The sequence below is a fragment of the Dipodomys ordii genome, unplaced genomic scaffold (assembly GCF_000151885.1).
Source record: "Dipodomys ordii isolate 6190 unplaced genomic scaffold, Dord_2.0 Scaffold141, whole genome shotgun sequence".
NCBI classification, from domain to species: domain Eukaryota; kingdom Metazoa; phylum Chordata; class Mammalia; order Rodentia; family Heteromyidae; genus Dipodomys; species Dipodomys ordii.
In genome coordinates, this window is record NW_012267357.1 from 2,773,053 (window position 1) to 2,793,116 (window position 20,064).

A 20,064-nucleotide genomic window follows, 5' to 3' on the forward strand; every position below is an offset into this window, starting at 1 on the left:
AATTTGGGAAATTCACTGAAGCTTTGTATTTATTCAGTTTAGGAAGCTATTATTCAAGAAAACAATTGTCTGAACTCAGTAAAAGCAGCCAGCTTTGTAGCATTTTATCTTGAGGTACCATGTGCTCTGTAGTTCTGTGGTCAGAATTAAAAGTAGCAATCACATTCATGGTGCAAATGAAAACTTTGACACCAAGTAAGTGGGAACAGGACTACAATGGAGCTAACTCATTAGCTATTTCCAGGATGATCATTATTTGGTCTGTCTGACAGATCTATATTAGTCTGTCTTAGGAACAAATAAAATTTTCTCAGTGAAAATTAACTATGTTTTTAAACTGAGATTTGATACAAACAATTGTATGTAAAGTTTTTCCTTGTGATTACCTGGGGTGATGGATAAATATTAGGGCAAATATGAAGTGAGACACATCAAAAAGAAAGGGTCGCTTTTAACAGATGAGATGTGTATTTCCACATAGTTCTTCTTGTGCAGGACTTTCCATATATACAAAGTACAGAACATGATTAGATTCTTTAGTGGGGATGTCCTAATAAACTCAATTCCAATTGACACTAAATCTCTGCACAGCTTAGGATGGAAAGCTTCAGATAGAATTCTAAACAGGACAAGAGTTGAAATACTGCCCCAGAACCAGAGCAATGTAAATCTCCTAAGTGGCCTCTATCTTCTTTAACATGTAGCAAGATCAATGGGTTGGCCTAAGTTGTGATTCCATTTATCAGCTTTGAGGATTGAAAAAGAGACTCCTAGACTTGATTCTAGGAAAACATCCTATACTTCATTAATTTTAGGTAAAAATATAATATCTTAAATATTTAAAAATACTGATACGTTGCCAACTAAAAATGACAGCTATCAAACAGTATGTTTCCTTCAATTGTTCCATTTCTATGTCACTTGGGTGTCCACTGACTTGGTGTGTGTACCAAATCACAGTGACATAGCTCATCATGGAGGAGAGGCACGAGTTAGGGACTAATGTTCTTTACCTAGGTGTTTGAGACTTACAAAAGTAATGTGGATATCATTCTAACAACCAAATAAAAGTCACTCCTCTAGGGTCTTAAATGGTTACAATTTAAGCCTATTATTGCTAATGGTGCCATTATATAGTACAGTATAAAATTTAGCCAAATTTTATGTGTTTGGACCTGTCTTTGAAGACATCATTCCAGAACTTACAGACATAGGCCACATTGTCCTACATACTCACTTGTAGCTCTCCAAGATCTATGAACTGTTCAGAAAATCAGGGTATGTTTATGTGCATTTCATATGAATGAGGATGCCAATGCCTTTGTGAAAATCGGTTATTGCCTTGGCATATATAACAATAAAAAGCCAACTCAATTCATGGGTAGTGACTCTTCAGGCTAGCATACTTCAAGGCTCATACAGTAATAGTACGGCTAGTGAATCCATTAGTGGACTAAATTCATAAGTTGAGAGCAATGCAAAGGCATCCTCAGAAGGGTTCATGTTTTGTCCTTCAAGGAGCTAATTCAGGAGCTTGGGTCATTAATATTAGTATGTGAGCCTCAGCACCTAGTGAGGCAAAAAACCAAACTCCGGATAGAACTCTGGTGTGGACTGGATGATATAATGTATATCCGGTGTGTGTGTATGTGTGTGTTTGTGATGGATTTTTATCTTTAAGAAGTTACTGAGGCACTTTTGCTGTGTAAGATACAAATGCACATGTACCCAATCACATACAGGTTCTCACTCATGGAGCATAAAATCACATTAAAGCCCCAGCAGTCTTCAAGTATATGACTTCAAATAAACAGATGGGGACCAGCACAACTGATCCAACAACCAAAGAAATTATCAATCTTTACCCAACTTTTATCCAACCCTTGTACTATACTACTTCCTTCTGATAACCTAGAATTTGGGTGGCATTTCAAGAGAGAAGCTACCAAGTTTACCACATGCATCTTAACATCTACATTGTTTACTCACATACTAAGGCAAGGACACTTACCGTATTCCAGGTCATCTTCAAGGATTTGAAACTACAGGAACAGACACATTATGAGGACATTGTTGTGTAGTGACTTGTTTGCACATGGTTTTATTTCTCTTCATGAGTAATGAAAAGATAGGAGAAACACTGGCAAGATAGAGTGCCCAAAGTAAAGGAAATGGCACACCTACGGAAAACTCATGCGCTTTCCTGGATTATGAATAATTCAACTCAATTTTGATCATCAATTTTTTTTCCTTCTCTTTCTTATGTCAGTGCTTGGGCTGGGTGCTGTCCCTGAGCTTGTGTGGTAAAGGTTAGCACTCTTCCACTTGAATCACAGCTCAACTTGTGGATGACAGTTTTGGTAGTTAACTGGATAACAGTCTCACAGTCTTTCCTGCCCAGTCGAGCTTTTAACTGTGATCCTCTGATCTCAGGCTCCTGAGTCGCTAAGAATACAGACACAAGACTCCAGTACCCAGGTAGATCACGAGTTCTTAATTACTTGATTCAAGCAGGACTCACTGTTTTCAAAGAGGACAACAAGCATAAGGTTTATAACATCATACTGCCATTTGCAAATGTTCTTTGCAATCAGCTGGTAAATGTCTGTTTTTCTATCATTGTAGAAAACACACTGAAATGCCCACATCAGTTCATATTGGCCATCCTCAAACCCAAAGGTTTGAACTCAGGGGCTCATACTTATGAAATTGTCCTTTACCACTTGAGAAATATCAGAAGCCTTTTTTGTTTCACTCATTTTTTGTTTCACTCTGTTGCAACCTGCCATGAGTGGGGACAAAGCTATAATGGAGACTGGACTGAGGAATTGAGGTGTGGAGTACCAGAGGACCATTCATCTATTGAGGGGCATCTGGGTTGGTTCCAAATCTAAGCTATGGTAAATAATACTGTAATGAACACAGTTGTGCTGGTAGCTTTAGTGTGACCTAGCCTGTGATCATTTGGATAAATGCCCAGGAGTTTGATTGCTGGATCATAGGGGAATTCTATGTTTAGTCTTTTGAGGAACCTCCATACTGCTTTCCAGAGTGGTTGAACCAGCTTACATTCCCACTAACAGTGTAGTAGCGTTCCCTTTTAGACACACTCCTGCCAACATCTGTTATTATTTGTTTTCTTGATAATAGCCATTCTAACTGAGGTGAGTTATCTCAAGGTGGTTTTGGTTTGTATTTCTTTTATGGCCAGCGATGTTGAGCATTTCTTTATGTGTCTATTGGCCATTTTCATTTCGTCTGCAGAGAAGTCTCTTTTAAATTCTTTAGCCCGGTTATTAATGGGTTTTTTTTTTGGACTTGTTATTGGGGGTTTACTTTTTTGAGGTCTAGGTATACTTTTGGTATGAGACCCTTTTCTGTTGTATAGCTGGTGAAGATCTCCCCATCTGTGGGCTTCCTATTGATTTTGTTAGCTATGTTCTTTGCCACGCAGAAGCTCTGCTGTTTAATGTAATCTCACTTATCCAGCCTTCTTTGATCTGTTGTGTTTCTGGATCTTTAGGAATTTTCAATAGGTAACTATTCTTTATCTTTAAAGGAGGATGAAGTTGCATTTTCTAAATCTGTGCTTGTATCATTACAGATTAGGAAAATCTCACATATTGAAAACTTCATTGTTTTCTCTTCCATACTGAGAACAAGGAATCACATGATTATTATTTTCACATCAAACTGATGATTAAATTTTCATAGTACCTCCAGTTATATTATCTGTTTTGGGTTTTGTATGAATAGTGGTGACAACCAGAATTTTGGTTTCTGGAATGACTCTGCTATCATTTCCTTAGAAGTAGTTAAAGTAGAATCTGTGAAACATATTTGAAGAAAAGACTTAAGCCAGCTGAAGGGAAGAAAACTGAAGGGAAAAAATTATGCTTGAGTTCAAACTTTTGCTCCTGTTATTTATTGGTTTCAAAACAGTCATTTCAATCAGAATGGGGCTTCAGGAATTTAGAGTCCAGTGTGCTCTTAACATAACTATCATGTGGAACACGTGAGCAGTAACTCTTTGTAGGTGAGATAATATAGAAAGTCAGAAGACACAGCGACTGGTGCCTGATGGCTTGGGCCCAATGTCACAGAGACAACCAGGGAAGATTGCACAAGAGGACTCCCTACATTCTCCTCTTCAGATTTTCACATATGTGTTTATAGGAAGAAGAATTTAGTTCTCTGTAGGGGATGCATCTGACAAGGGCAGTTTCCTAATCTTTTTTTTTTTTTTGAAATTCAAGGAATTTTATTGACTGGAATAGACATTTCCAAAAGCAGACATACAAATGACAAATAGACATTTGGGGACGAAAATACTCAACACTACTAAATATCAAGGAACAATAAATTAAAATCACAATAAGATATCATCTTATTGCTATCAAAACATCTATTATAAAAAAGATAAAAGATAAGAATTACCAGTCAAGATGTGAAGAATATAGCCATCATGGAAAGCAGTGTAGAGATTCTTCCAAAAGTAATATTACCAAGAGATTCAGCAAACCTACAGGGGTATATATCTAAAGGATATGAAATAAGCTAGAGAGATATCTGCACTCCTATGTTCATTGCTTATAGTTTCCTAATCTTAAACCAGACATTTCCTCTGTTTTTCGGTCCCTCATCCCAAATATGACTGTTTCCTTCAGCTAAAGTCTTCTGAGGAGCTGGAAGAATTCAAAAGTGTGTACTTCCTCTACAGTTATTCTTTTTTTTTTTTTTTGTCAGTCGTGGGGCTTGAACTCTGGGCCTGGGCGCTGTCCCTCAGCTCTTCAGCTCAAAGCGAGCGCTCTACCACTTGAGCTACAGCGCCACTTCCGGTTTTCTGGTGGTTTATTGGAGATAGGAGTCTCACGGTCTCTCCTGCCTGGACTGGCTTTGAACCTTGATCCTCAGATCTCAGCCTCCTGAGTAGCTAGGATTACAGGCGTGAGCCACCAGCGCCCGGCTTCTACAGGTATTCTTACACTGACAACGGCCTTGAAGGAGGCTTCTGATAACCAAGATGATCTGATCATCTTTTGTCCTCAAAGATGAACAGATGCTAGGTCCTTCTAAGCCAATTGTTATGTCATGGTTGTGAAATCAATAAACTCTTCATTTAACCAGCCCTGGTGAAGCCTTAATGTGAACTGACAGGTAATGGGATCTAGTGTTTGGTGGCTTAATCAAATGTGCCTGTGTCTACCACTGTTTTGGGGACTACGGACCTCAGTATTCTAAGGTCTAGAGTTAGCTTGCTGACTCTAGCCTGCCCTGTGTCTCTACCTGTTTACAAAAATCTGTTAAATTTGGGCTAGGAAGGTGGCTCAGTGCTAGAGCCCTTGCCTTGCATGCATGAGGCCCTGGGTTCAATTCCTCAGCACCACATAAACAAAAAAGAAAAAAGCCAGAAGTGGCGCTGTGGCTCAAGTGGTAGAGAGCTAGCCTTGAGCTGAAGAGCTGAGGGACAGTGCCCAGGCCAGAGTTCAGGCCCCATGACCGCCCCCCCAAAAAAAAATCTGTTAAGTTTCTATTTCCCTGATGTTGTACTGTTTCCTGATGTGATGTACAAATTCCTACCCCAGTTGCAACAGTCTCATTACACTCCTTCTTGGAATGTGACTCTCCCCACAATTCCTGTAGTCCATGTAACACCTTTATAACACTTCTTCTCAGAACTGACTCTATCCCCAAATTCCCATAGACCACTTAAGGTGACCTATATGACAGCCCATGTGACCCATGTGACTGCCTCCTAAAATTTTATTAAGTTCATCCCACACTTGTCCAAGGCTGCTGCCTCCATTCCTGCTTGGAGCAGCCTGGCAGGTCTGTTCCCCAATAAAGCCTTGATCTTGTATCAGTCGGTCTCACTCACCTCTCATTTCTTTTTTCCTTTTTTTTCTGTTGGTCTTGGGGCTTGAACTCTGGGCTTGGGTGCTGTCCCTGCGCTCTCCAGATCAAGGTGAGTGCTCTACCGCTTGAGCCACAGTGCCACTTACGGCTTTCTAGTGGTTTATTGGAGATAAGAGTCTCACGTTCTTTCCTGCCCGAGCTGGCTTTGAACCATGATCCTCAGATCTCAGCCTCCTGAGTAGCTAGGATTACAGGTGTGAGCCATCGGCGCCCGGCTCTCACCTCTAATTTCTTACATCCTGGTGGCCTGGATTTGGACAATCCCCCTATAGGGGTTGATTAGCCCCCAGCCTTCCTCCTTAACCTCCTCGGAGTGAGCAACTTTTACTCTCCTCTGCCAGCTATTTCAGATTTCTGCATGCCTCACATTTGGATCTGCAAGGGTGAACATTGGCCTTCTGTCTCTATGAGCCTCCCCAACCTACTTTCCTTTCATGCTCAAAAGACCAGGCACCTGGACCCAGCAAAAGCTCTTGTTGACTTGTCTCACTGGATGATGACCTCTTGAGGCATTGTCCTATTCTACTAGGAATTCTTCTGTGCTCCCAGGGACACCTAGAGTGACAAAAAATTCCTCTACTGGGATCTCAATTGCCACAGCCTGTCTAAAATGGGTACCACTCAATCTAAACTGCCTCAGAACACCCCTTTGGGCTGTCTTGTGGCTAATCTCCATAAACTTGGGTTTCTCAGACATTATTAAACCCAAGAGACTCATTTTCTATTGTAATGTGGCATGGCCTCAATACCAATTAGACAATGGGTCTCGATGGCCCAAGAATGGTACCTTCACCTTTAATATCCTCACAGACCTTGATAACTTCTGTTACTGAAGTGGCAAGGCTGGAGAAATCCTTTGTCCTCAGGCTTTATTCTGCCCCTCTCCTTGATGCTGACCTGCCGTTGTGCCCTGCTGACCACTCTCTTTCCACATTCCCTACCCAACTCCACATCTTGATCTCCCATCTCCTTCTCTATCCTCGCTATCAACCCCACCTTCTTCTTCTACTCCCTCCACCCCTTCATCACTGCTTTTCTCACTACCTCACACCCCATTTCTGCACTGCCCATCAATCATCTGCTGTGGCACCAGCCCACCTCTTTCCCTTTCAGAAGGTGTCCAGCTTTGAAGGCATTTTTCATGTTCACATTCCTTTCTCCCTCTCTAGCCTGTCCTAAATAGAAGTTTAAATACCTTAATCAAAAACCTGTTGCTCAGGAAGCTGTACCTTGCTCCAACCCAGGGTGAAATTTCCAAGCTGATCACCCCCATCAGACTCTTAGGGATGCCATGATCCTCTACCTCCTCTATAGACTCGAAAAGACTGCCCACATGTCTGTCAACTATGACGAGGGAGGTAATTCAGCACCCCAATGAGACTCCCAGTAAATTTTTGAGCTGTTTGGCTGACATCTCCCCTGCAGTGGGGATTCCTCCCCTCTACGTCCTCATGGACTCCTCCCCATCCTTACCAGATTCCCTTTACATGCACAAAACCAAAAATGACTCATTTTTTATTGCAATTAAGTCTGGCCACCTTATAATATTCCTAGAGATCTGGGCAATTTCTGCTAACACAATGGTAAATGATCAGAGGCTCCATATACTCAGGCCTTCAAGATTCTCCTTGCTCTCATCCTCTCTCTCTCTCTCTCTCTCTCTCTGTGTCTCTCTCAGCAAACTCCCCATGTTAACCTTCACCCCATGCCTGTCAGGCCTGTGTGGCTGACACAGGATGGGGATGGGCATAAGCCAACTTTTTTTTGTCTTGTAAATGTAGTAGGAACAGTTCAATATCCTCTCTCTCTCTCCCTCTCTCTGCTTTTCTCTCTCTCTCTCCCTCCTGAATTTAAGAGAAGTGCTGCCTCCTCCCCCTAATGAATTTGATTTAGGTATCTCCCCCAATTCTCTTTACAGGCCCTGGAGATTCATACTTTGGAAGAGACAAAAGCTATGTGGTGGGTTTTCATGTGACCCCCACTCTGCCACCAAGCTTACTCCTCCACCCATCTCGTAAGTATTCCAAGGTCAATTGTGTCTCTTTACCAAAATTGTTGTAAAAGTTTTTTGTTCTGGTTAATCTGTGTTTGTTGCTGGCAAAAGTTTTGTGTCTTGAGGGTTTTTTTTTGTGTGTGTGCCTTGAGTTTTGTCTTGTATTTTGTTTGGTGTTCCCTATTTTTCTAGCAATTGACCATGTGGTTCTATCATGAAATGGGTAAAATGTCTTTTGCCACTGGAATTCCAAAAAACGAATGGACAACTTTCATTTTTAAAACCTAAGTGTGCCTTAAAACTTTTTGTGTACCAGTGTGTGTGTACATAAAAACTACCGTAGTGTAAGAAAAACTCTTCTATCACAGTGTTTTTGTCTTTAATAGTGATAGTTCTTTAGTTCTGATATTTCCTGAAATTATTTCCTTTTTACTTCAATTGCAACTATTATCTGTGCTGCTTGTGACAAAAATTCAGGAATAGCTCTCTTGGTAATTATACTTAGAATGTGAGCCTAACTCCCTGACAAAGAGGAAGGACAGTTTGGATTGGGATAAAAAACCTAGCAAACTTCTTTGCCTGGGCAGCCTAGCTCTGGGTAGTGTAACAGTAAATTGCCTTGAGGAGAGTCCTTTTGCAATTCTGAGGTAATCAAGATTTAACTGGCTCCTCAGGCCAAAAGAAACAATGGGCAGTTTTAAACTCAAACCACAGAGAAGCTCATCGGGTTTGGGTGTGAACAAATGTGTGTAATATGTCTGTTTCCCAAGTATGTAAGCCACTCTGGATACAGAACTGACAATGGGTTTAATCTTCAGTGGTATCCTAAATTACTATATTCAGTTAATCAGTTGCTGTTTCAAAACTTTCATCATGATGACCACTATTGAGCTTTTTTTTTTTTAATTGTGAAAATACCATACAGAGGGGTTACAATTACATGGGTAAGATAGTGAGTACATTTCTTATCAAGCATTGTTGCCTCCTCCTTTGTTTCCCCATACCATCCCTTCCCTTCTCCACCCCTCCACCCCCCTTGCCCCTCACCCTGCCAAAGTTGTAAAGTTCATTTTTCGACATAACGTCTTGTACATCTCATTGTTGTAATGGGTCCACTTGTAACCCTATTTAAACAGTTTGTTTTTTCCCTTCCCCTCCACAAATTATATCAACATCAAATACAGTGAAAGCAGGACTTATATCTTGGGGGAGGGACATACAAAGCACAAAGAAATCATCTTATAAATATGTTGGAGACAGTTGCAAGAAAGAAAAAACATTTGAATCTTTATCTTGGGGTTCATTTAGCCTAACATCAACTTGTCTGACAGTTTCTGTTTGCTGCAGACATATACTAGTTATTAGATTTGAACCTCTGTAGCATTTTCAGTAGGATCCATAGAGGGATAAATAATTCTTCAAATATTTATTGGTCAAACTTCAATTCTTATGAAGTTGCAGGTAGTCCCTGCTTCAGAATTATTTCTATTGATCTTGTTGCTGCTTCAAGTAGAAATGGAAAGGGGCTATTGGCAAAATTCTCATTTAATCTGTTATTAACCCCTTCCAATGTGGGGCATGCCATCAGACAACTGGGACATGCCATCCCAGCAGTGAGCAAAAATGCCAAATGCAACATCATTGCAGCAAGAAGACGAGACCTAGACCTACCAGGACAGAGGGTCTACCCAGAGGCCCTTTGGAAAAACTGCACAGAAAAAGGGTATGGTGTCAGATCCTAAATGGAGTCACTTTGGGCTTGCCCTTTCAAAATTAACTAGAGCTGGGAGGTCATGTACATGCCTATCTGGTGCCCATATCTGTCTATCTTTTAACTGGGCAAAAAAGTATATCTATTCCCTGTTATTTCTATTTATAGTGGATTTTCCATCCAGACTCTATGGTCTAGACATCTATAGTCCAGGAAATGATCAGGCTTCTCACTGGGCTCTTAACCACTCCACCTGACCTTAGCTTCTGATTGGTTATTCTTAACCGGTCTACCATGCTCTCTCATATCCAGTCAGCAGATGTTAATCAGTCAGGAATAGTTAGGAATATGATCCACCAACTCCAGGATTGCCTGGAATGTAGGAGACAGGAATTAGCAAGTCATCCAATTTTTTTTCTACCCCAAACAGATGGCTACCCTTCTTTCTGCTGTTTGTTGGTCCTTTAATAATGTCTTTTCTTATTGTTTGGCCTCTGCCTCATAAGATTTCTTTCACATTTCATCTAAACATGCATAAGCAAATTCACCACCAAGGAACTCTTACTGGTGCCTTCTCCTGGACCAGATGCTACCCCTAAAATTGATACCCCTGATCAGCAGGAAGCAGCTAGAGAATGTTTTACCGACCCTCTACCATTTGCCTTTCACTTTTAAACCTATACATAAAAAAAGATGGGAATCTATAAGTCTCAGAGTTAGCTTACCAATTAAGTTCCTGCCCTGTGATGCTACCTGTTTACAAAAATCTGTTAAGTTTCTATCTCCCGATGCTGTATTGTCTTCCTGGTGTGATATACAGATTCCTACCCCAGTTGCAATAGTCTCGTTACACTCCTTCTTAGAATGTTTTTCTCTCCTCAATTCCTGTAGTCCACGTAACATCTTTATAACACTTCTTCTCAGAACTGACTCTACCCCTAAATTCCCATAGTCCATGTAATGTGACTCGTGTGACTGCCCCCTAAAATTCTGTTTAAATTCGTCCCACACCTGTCCATGGCTGCTGCCTGCATTCCCTCTTGGAGCAGCCGGGCAGGTCTGTCCCCCAATAAAGTCTTGAGCTTGTATTGGTGTCTCTCACTCGCCTCTCATTTCTTATAAGCATCTGTTTGTGTAGTCTCGACTAAGACTGGAGGGTTAGCCACATGAGCATTGTGTGCATTCCCCATTCATCCCTTTCTCATCAAAGTTCAACTTTAATTCTATAAGATTCCCCTTGATCCATTGGATCTGCAGAGGCAGTCCACAGAAACTCAAGCTCCTTTTGGAATAAACCCTGAAAACTCCAGAACAATGTGGACTTAGGTTTTCACTGCTACCTGTATAAATCTATTGAGTATATTGGTTCTCTGTATTTGCTCTAAGAACCTACATAGCAACAGTCCATTAATGAGAGGAATCACTCTTAGCATAACTGAACTCACCTTTAAAAAATATTACCATGAGAATGATAAACTCCAGCAACCATGTACTGGTATGAATGTAAATGCTCACTATCCCTAAACAATATACAGAGTCAGGATGAAAATGTTACCCCATATAGTGAAGTGTTTCACCAGTGCTTGTGAAGATATGAGGTGTGTTTCAAAATGGCCCAAGCTGGAAACACATCCACCAAGTTGTCACAGCTAGTGTCTTTCCATGTTACAGTCTATGATCTGATGTGAAGCAAGAAGGTGGGATTTTTTTGCCTTTTCACAATCATGACATGCATCTTTGGGAGATACAATTTCATTTCTGGATTTTCTACCACTGCAATTATGGTATGATGGATAGTGTTTGAGGTCTTTTTAAGGTTTGAGTCATTCCCAAGAAAATGCTAGGATGGAGGAAATGTGACATAGTGATTAGTAGTCTGGGGACAAAGTGGTTAAGTGTTGCTTGTGCTTTAGAACATCAATTTTCACTGCATAGGAGGGCAGCTAGAGTCCTTGATGGTAATTTATCTTCATGGCTTTGTTTTTTTCATCTGTCCAGGGATATAATATATGCCCAGATACACACAAATAAGTGAGTTTTAGTAAGTAGTTAATGAAGGTTTTTATTTTTATGATACTCAAGTTTGAGTTCAGGTTTTCATGCCTGCCAGGCAAGCACTCTTCCACTTGAGCTATACCTCTAGTCCAAAACCTACAGTCCTCAGCATTCTCAGGAGGTCAGCATAACCCAGCCTATTCCTGCATAGCAACTGACATTTGATAAGCTTAGGAGTAACCACACATCGTTGAAGACAATGATATATTTTTAAATCAAGAAATGTGGAGGGTCTTGATGAAGCAATTCCATAACTATACCCTACTACTCACAAAGCCACACCAGCTAAAGTAAACCCCAAATAGTCGCAGGTGTTGTATGGGAATTCAATCAGCAAGATATGGAAATGCCACAATTTAAGATGTCGAATTGGAAGTTTTTATTGGAAAGCCAGTGTCTGCAGGCAAACTCCTGTCACAAGACCTGAAGCCAGAGCAGAACTAGCACATAGCTTTTAAAGACAAAAATCACATGTTGGGGGTGCAGACCAAGCCTCAACACAAAAGTGTTAAGATACTTATTCCTAATAAAAGAGTTATACAACTGGTCACTGGTGGCTCACGCCTGTAATCTTAGCTACTCAGGAGGCTGAGATCTGAGGATCGTGGTTCAAAGCTAGCCCAGGCAGGAAAGTCTGCAAGACTCTTTATCTCCAGTTAACCACCAGAAAAACCAGAAGTGATGCTGTGGCTCAAGTGATAGAGCCCTTGCCTTGAGCTGAAGAGCTCAGGGACAGTGTGCAGGCTCAGAGTTCAAGCCCACAACTGACCAAAAATAAGGAGTTATACAAAAGCAGGGCAAACTAGATAGAGATACTTATTCCTAACAAAAGTGTTATACCCAAGCAGAGCAAACTAGATGAGGATACTTAATTCTAAGAAAAGCATTCATTATACATAGGTGAGGGGGGGCAATAAGGGGCAATCAGGCCCCCAATTTTCTAGGGGAAGTATAAGCTTCCTGGAGCCCTACAACTCATGATATATTTGCCACCCAAGAATGTTCTCTATAACCTCTAGAGTTCTCAGAAATTCCCCATCTTCTTTTAACGCCTATCAAGATACCAAGATGGTGTTACTTAGATCCAGTATCCATATTTCACAGGAACTGTGGACACATGGCCAGGGTTTGTTACTTAAAAAATCACTTCTTTTTACAAGACTCCTAATCCTTACTCTCATCAGGAAGCTCAGATCAAGATGGTACTCCAAAAAACTAGCCAGTATTTATTTGCACAATGTGAATCTAGAGCAGAGAGTGATTCTTGAATACATACCAATTCTCCTCCTTCTGGAGGTTACCTGCAATTTAGAGAGAGAGAAAAAAAAAGACTGTTTAGGTCTATATCATGGTGGGTCCTGTCTGCACAGCTCTTTGAAGTAACCAAAATGAGAAACAGTGGTCAAGTCAAAGGTCTTGAAATAGTCAGTCATGACTTGCTGCTACAAAATGTCAAAGGTTAGGCACTTTTATTATTATTTATTTATTTTTTGTTGGTCATGGGGCTTGAACTCTGGGCCTGGGCACTGTTCCTCAGCTCTTTAGCTCAAGGCTAGTGCTCTACCACTTGAGCCACAGTGCCACTTCTGGTTTTCTGGTAGTTTATTGGAGATAAGAGTCTCACGGACTTTCCTTCCTGGGCTGGCTTTGAATCGTGATTCTCAGATCTCAGCCTCCTGAGTAGCTAGGATTACAGGCATGAGCCACCAGTGCCTGGAAGGTTGGACACTTTTAAAGAATGTATATTTTACCACTTCATTAATTCAAAGTCCAAATCATAAGTACAGCCTGTTCAGCCTCCTGTGAGATTTCCTACTTGCATGACAATATAGCACAGAAAACGGCATCACAATATAGCAGAGAAAATGAAGGGGAAACAACCATGTGGAAAAGAGTCTAAGCATGTGTGGTGGCCATAATTTACAATAGCCCTTCTTGTGAAACTGATTTATTCTATATTATCCTCCTGTCCTACTCAGTTATTTGAGTCTTAATCCATCCACAACCCTACCATACTACTAGGAAGTTTCCAGCCCATGAAATTTTGGGGAGCAAGGCAAACCATGCCTAAATCAATAAGGTTCCAGAAGCCACTTAAAATATGTGAGACAAGTGTGTTTTCTACCAAAAAAGTTTGCTTATTTTCTGTTTGTTAGAACCAGGTTAAATTAAACAAAATAGAGTATTAATTAGGCCAAGGAAAAATTAAATTTAACTGGGACAAATAAGTCCCAGGTAACCCTAGGAATAGAACAAATTGAGGCCTGGCAGTTACTGAAATTTGCAAAGTGAGTTAGAATAAGACCAAATTGAAAGGCAGAATCTCCTTGTAGAAACTCTAGGTTAATCATTAAAGGGAAAATTCCAGAGATAAAGGTTTGAAGTAAATTAGTGAGTTAAACACCAGGTTACTGGAATTCAGTAGATAACAGTGAAACTCAGAAAGAGCCAGAAAAGCTAGAAGGTAGTTTGATTTTGGGGTGTGATAAGTAAGAAATTTGGAATGTGGATTTTGCTTTGAGGACTTACTACTTTGCATATAGAGACTGTAATTACTATTTCACTAACTTGCTTCTTTGATGGGAAGATTTGGGATAAGGACTTTGCCTTGTGATTTATGGCCTTGATTATTGGAATGACTAGAATTGTAATCACCATTTTGTAATCATTAACGGCTAGCTCTGCTTCTGTGACTTGTTTCTTTGCAGATTGTGAAACTACCACTGGCCACCTGTGAGTGGCACCCCCACCCCCATGGATCTTGCCTTTAAATACCCTGAGCTATTTGACTTCACTGCTGGTCTTCACTGTCTTGGTATAGTGGAGGTCAGACTCCATGGCCATTAAATGATTCCTAACCCTATTAAGTCTGAGTGTTGGTGACTCCTTTTGGAGATTGTGGGTTCAAGTCCCACCAGCCTCGGGAAACTGGGATATTTCATGTTAATCTTGTGAGAATTGTTTTCCGGAAAATCTTTCCTGGGCCAGGGGGCTTAGCCCTTGTTAATTTCATTTTAGTTATATCTTTTTTTATGCTGCACTTTTTTTTTTTTGGTTGGTTGTGGGGCTTGAACTCTGGGCCTGAGAGCTGTCCATGAGTTCTTCGGCTCAAGGCAAGCACTCTACCACTGGAGCCACAGTGCCACTTCTGGTTTTCTGGTGGTTAATTGGAGAGAAGAGTCTCACTGTCTTTCCTGCCTGAGCTGGCTTTGAACCGTGAACCTCAGATCTCAGTCTCCTGAGTAGCTAGGATTACAGGCATGAGCCACTATTGCCTGGCTCACAGTGCATGTTAAGAACTCCTGTTAGAAGCTCCTTGAAGTTTTGTTACAACCTGTTAATTAAGCCACATCCTCCTCCAGATTCTGAAGCTGAGTTTAGCCAATCTGAACAGAGGTGAGGGCCTGCTAGGTTAGGGATCACAAGGGAACAGACTGCCTGTTCTGTTTTCTTGTCTACCAGATTTTTGGCTAAAAGCGCACCCTTCTGCAGAAGGGATCTTTTGTCTTGCCCAGTCCCCTTGGAGTTGGTGTCCTATTCCTAAGTCACACCCCAACACCCCAAGGTATTGCTAACAAACACTAACATTTTTCATGGTTATTCTGTCTGATAACATTTGAAGGAAATTATAAACTGTTAACCTGAATTAAGGGCATGTCTTCTTTCAGATGAAAAGGCCCCTTAACCAGATCTTAACCTCACACTTCGTTTTCTCTGCTCTGTTCAGTTGTGGTAGGTGAGATTCTATCTCTTCTTCTGCTAATACACAACATACTAAATGTACAATATTCATTCTATTTATTATGTAATGTTGATTTAAAAGTAAAAAATGATAGTAACATTTGTATCTTAAACAAAGAAAGGTTATCTTCCCTGTTCCTGTTGGGGCTTCAGTTCCTCCCTAGGAAGAACTAGAAAGACACAAAACAGGTATGTTCCATTGTGTGTGAAATGTCTCAACATGAGCCCACCCTCTGGATTCACACCAGTTTGTCACAATTAATATCAGTTAATAGCACATAAATTTTCTGTAAGCCTCTATTACAAAAGGCTGTTACTGAGCCTGGTGCCGGTGGCTCACGCCTGTAATCCTAGCTACTCAGGAGGCTGAGATCTGAGGATCGTGGTTCAAAGCCAGCTCTGGCAGGAAAGTACGTGAGACTCTTATCTCCAATAAACCACTAGAAAACTGGAAGTGGCACTGTGGCTCAAGCTGTAGAGCACTCGCCTCGAGCTGAAGAGTGCAAGGAGAGTGCCCAAGCCCAGAGTTCAAGCCCCACGACTGACCAAAAAAAAAAAAGGCTCTTACTGGATGCTGGTAGCTTATACCTGTAATTCTACCTACTCAGGAGGCTGGGATTTCTGGTTGGAAGCATGCTGGGGTAGAAAAGTCTATGTCACTTTTATCTCCAATAAGATATCAAAAAGCCATAAGTGGACCTGTGACTCAAGTGGTAGAGCAGTAACTTTCAGCAAAAGAAGCTCAGGAACATCACCCAGTTCTTGAGTTTAAGCTCTAGAACAGCATACGTGTGCACACGCGCGCACGCGCGCGCGCACACACACACACACACTTTAGATTTTTATCTCTTGGAGTATTTGGAAAATTTGAAAACTGCGAATTGTAATAAGAATATATTTTATTTTTTGAGATTAAAGTCGATTTTATTTTTTCTCTGTGTACTTCTATAATTATCCACTGTACAATGATCAAGCTTGCTTAATAAAGGTAAACTTCATAACAATTATACCTCCTTTACATAGACTCCATATTGTAAGTTTCTTAAAAAATTTTAAAAATATACTTGGAGGTGATATAAAGAAGAAAATTATAAAGAATATATTTTATTAATGAAGTTTTTAAGGCAAATTATTTGATATAACATTCAAATATCCAAATTAAATGAAATAATACTCAAAGTATTACTGTTTCTGTTATAACTCTAAAAAGAAATTTTAAGGAAGTATTTTGAGACATATTAACCAGTCCAATTAGCACAAAGCACTCATTGAATAATATTAACATACTTTTCATACAGCATACTAAGTTTTTCATAGTGAAATCAAGCAATTAAAGCAACCAAGGATTAAAATTCTCTGCTACTTGAGCTTTAAAAGCTCAGCAAAGAATGTGGAATTCAGTACCAGAGAAGACATATAGATATATGCATATATATACATATTTGTATATATATGTACATATTTGTGTATATATGCATATGTGTGTGTGTGTGTGTGTGTGTGTGGCCTAACAGTTAATATATAGACAATATAGTTTATAGCAAGTACAAAATTCTGTTTGAAAATAGGTTGTGTTATATTACATTGTTTTATATATATATATATTTATGTATATATATATCTTTGTGTTACTTCAGAAATTGAATTCTAAACCCACACATTCTTATATTATTTCTTTCTTTCTTTTTTTTTCTAGTCATGGGCCTGAACTCTGGGCCTGGGCGCTGTCCCTCAGCTTTTCAGTTCAAGGCTAGCGCTCTACCACTTGAGCCATAGCACCACTTCCGGCATTTTCTGCTTATGTGGTGCTGAGGAATTGAACCCAGGGACTCATGCATGCAAGGCAAGCATTCTACCACTGAGCCATCTTCCCAGAGCCTTCCTGTATTCTTTTAAAACATGACATGTCACTGCCCAAATATAGTCAATAATGAGAATTTTGAATGGAAGAGGAGTAAATCTAACATTTTAAAACAGAGTACATATTTAGACTAAAATAACATCCTGTTGTCTTGTACCATTTCTAAGCTATTACCTATTTCTAGAGCAAATTAACTTTTTTCTGCTTAGATAAAATATTAGCAAAAATCTATTTATAAAAACCAATTTTTGCCCTGTGTATTAAATATATATGTTTATCTGAATTAGGGAAGGGAAGGGTAACAACAAAATGATGAGATAAAGGATGAATCAATGCAACAGCAATACTTACAAGACAATATGTTGGAAATAAACTTTACAACTTGGGGAAGTTAGGGTGGGGTAGGAAAAGTGGGAGAAAAATGAGGGAAAGAGTAACAATGTTCAACAAGAAATGTACTCACCTATCTTACGTATGTAACTATAACCACTTTGTACATCGCCTTGACAATAAAATTAAATAAAAGCCAATTTTCTCCAAGAATACAACTATCAGAGTATGTATTTTATTCTCTTATCTGTTTACATTAGTATAAAATTGTTTTCCAATGTCTGAATTCAATGAAGAAATTATTGATCACTGCTGGGTGCCGGTGGCTCACACCTGTAATCCTAGACTCTCAGGAGGTTGAGATCTGAGGATCATGGTTCAAAGCCAACCTGGGTGGGAATGTCTGTGAGACTCTTATCTCTAATTAACCACCAGAAAACCAGAAGTGGCTCTGTGGCTCAAGTGGTATAGTGTTTGCTTTGAGCTAAAGAGTTCAGGGACAGAGCCCAGGCCCTGAGTTCAAGCCCCATGACCGACAAAAAAAAAAAAGGTATTGCTGAAAAACAAGATAGGAAGACTTGAGCCAAGCATAAGGACTCTCTTGGAGTAATATTTTTAGTGTGCAACTTTGGGTTCTCCTGACTTGATCAGTTTCTCATCTGTTTTCTAATGTTAGCAAATGAACAGACTGGTGCACAGGACACAGGACACAGGACAACCTCCTTTCTGTAACTCCTTTCTGTCACTACAGGTGGATGAAGGAGGTAGTAGAAATGACAATGAGAATGGACCAAGTCACAAGCAAGTGGCTGATCTGCATGGTGAGAAGGGTAGAAGTGTCTTGTCTCTTCTTGTGACCTGCTAGCCTGAAGGTCAAATACAAGATGCATTTGTGCATATCACAGAGAGAGATTACATGGTATAGGAGAAACCCCAAGGGATTCAGAAGCTTGCTTTGCATTTAGAATATATATACTCTAGAGAATGAATCAGGGTCTAAGAAACTTACATGGTGTCCTCAACTGATTTAATTTTCTTTGTGAAAACCTACCCCTGAAAGGTTTCATCATCTCTCAACATTGCCACACTCAGCATCAAGCCTCCAGATATGAACTTTTGGACCAAACCTTATCTGACAATACAGAGCACATAGTATACTCTAGTGTAATAAAGAGAGAAGGGGAGAGGTACTCTCTCGAGTAAATTTCTTTGCAATACTCTTTGCCTGGGATATGAGATGCTATGGTTCAACTAGTGAAAAAGATGATTCTGCAGGTAGGAAATCCTCTGGAGATGGGACATAGTGGTTAAAGTTTCTGGGACGTATAGGTATGCTTCAGCTCTGGAGACCAAAGAAGGGATCAAAGAATACAAAGAATGAGGAATATATGTGACCCTTTAAATTAGTGACATAGGAATAAATTTGGGACAATTAAAGGCATGGAAACTTGCAGTCTCATTTTATTTTTCTTTTCTTTTGTTTTTAGTCGGTCATGGGGGCTTGAACTCTGGGCATGGGTACTATCCCTGCACTCTTTAGCTCAAGGCGAGGGCTCTACCACTTGAGCCAGTTGGTTTTCTGGTGGTTAATTGGAGGTGAGAGTCTCATGGACTTTTCTGCCTGGGCTGGCTTTGAAACGCGATCCTCAGATCTCAGCCTTCTCAGTAGCTAGGATTACAGGCGTGAGCCACAGGCACCTGGTTGCAGTCTCATTTTCTTTGCTACTTAAAAACAATATTCTCAGTGCTAGGAAGGTGGCTCAGTGGTAGAGTGCTTGCTTCATATGCATGAGGCCCTGGGTTTGATTCCTCAGAACTACATAAGCAGAAAAATCCAAAATTGGCACTGTTGTTGAAGTGGTAGAGCGCTAGTCTTCAGCTGAAGAGCTGAGGGACAGTGCCCAGGTCCAGAGTTCAGGCCCCACAACTGACGAAAAAAAGAAACAAAAACAAACAAACAAACAATATTCTCCACAAGCTTTACTTTTCCTGATTCTGCATCTGGAAAATATCACAGCAATGGAGTTCACTGATGTGTCTTGGAATGCTGATTCACAATGGAAGGAGTCTGTTGGCACAGGCCTGGCTCTCAGGTGCTAGGTGAATGTGGAGAGAGAGTTGTCCTTAACTCGTCAGGAGGTAGAGAAGTTTACCTTGGTCCTCTACCTTTTCAGGCCTTAGAGCATCCCTTTCCATTCTGCTTCTCTGTCTAGTCTTGATTAAAAGGTCGCTGCCCAGGAATGAGATAAAGAATATTCCTATGGGCTTTCTGCACACTTCCATGGCCTTCAGGAGAGGAGGTTGATATGTATGTTCTCCATTTCTTATCTTCATTCTTCATCCAAAACCCAAATTCTTTTTTTTATTTTTATTTTATTTTATTTGTGAACATACTGTACAGAGGGGTTACAATTGCATGGGCAGGATAATGCGTACATTTCTTACCAAGCATTGCAG

General features: G+C 40.3%; 1 protein-coding gene across 1 annotated transcript in view; it reads right to left on the reverse strand.

Annotated features, from left to right (window-relative positions):
* Positions 1-20,064, reverse strand: part of LOC105997192 — a 29,626-nt gene that overhangs the window by 3,216 nt on the left and 6,346 nt on the right. The window contains 4 exon segments of the mRNA XM_013031522.1: positions 2,012-2,042; positions 2,502-2,633; positions 7,015-7,091; positions 11,066-11,140. Coding sequence (XP_012886976.1) covers positions 2,012-2,042; positions 2,502-2,633; positions 7,015-7,091; positions 11,066-11,140 — 315 coding nt within the window.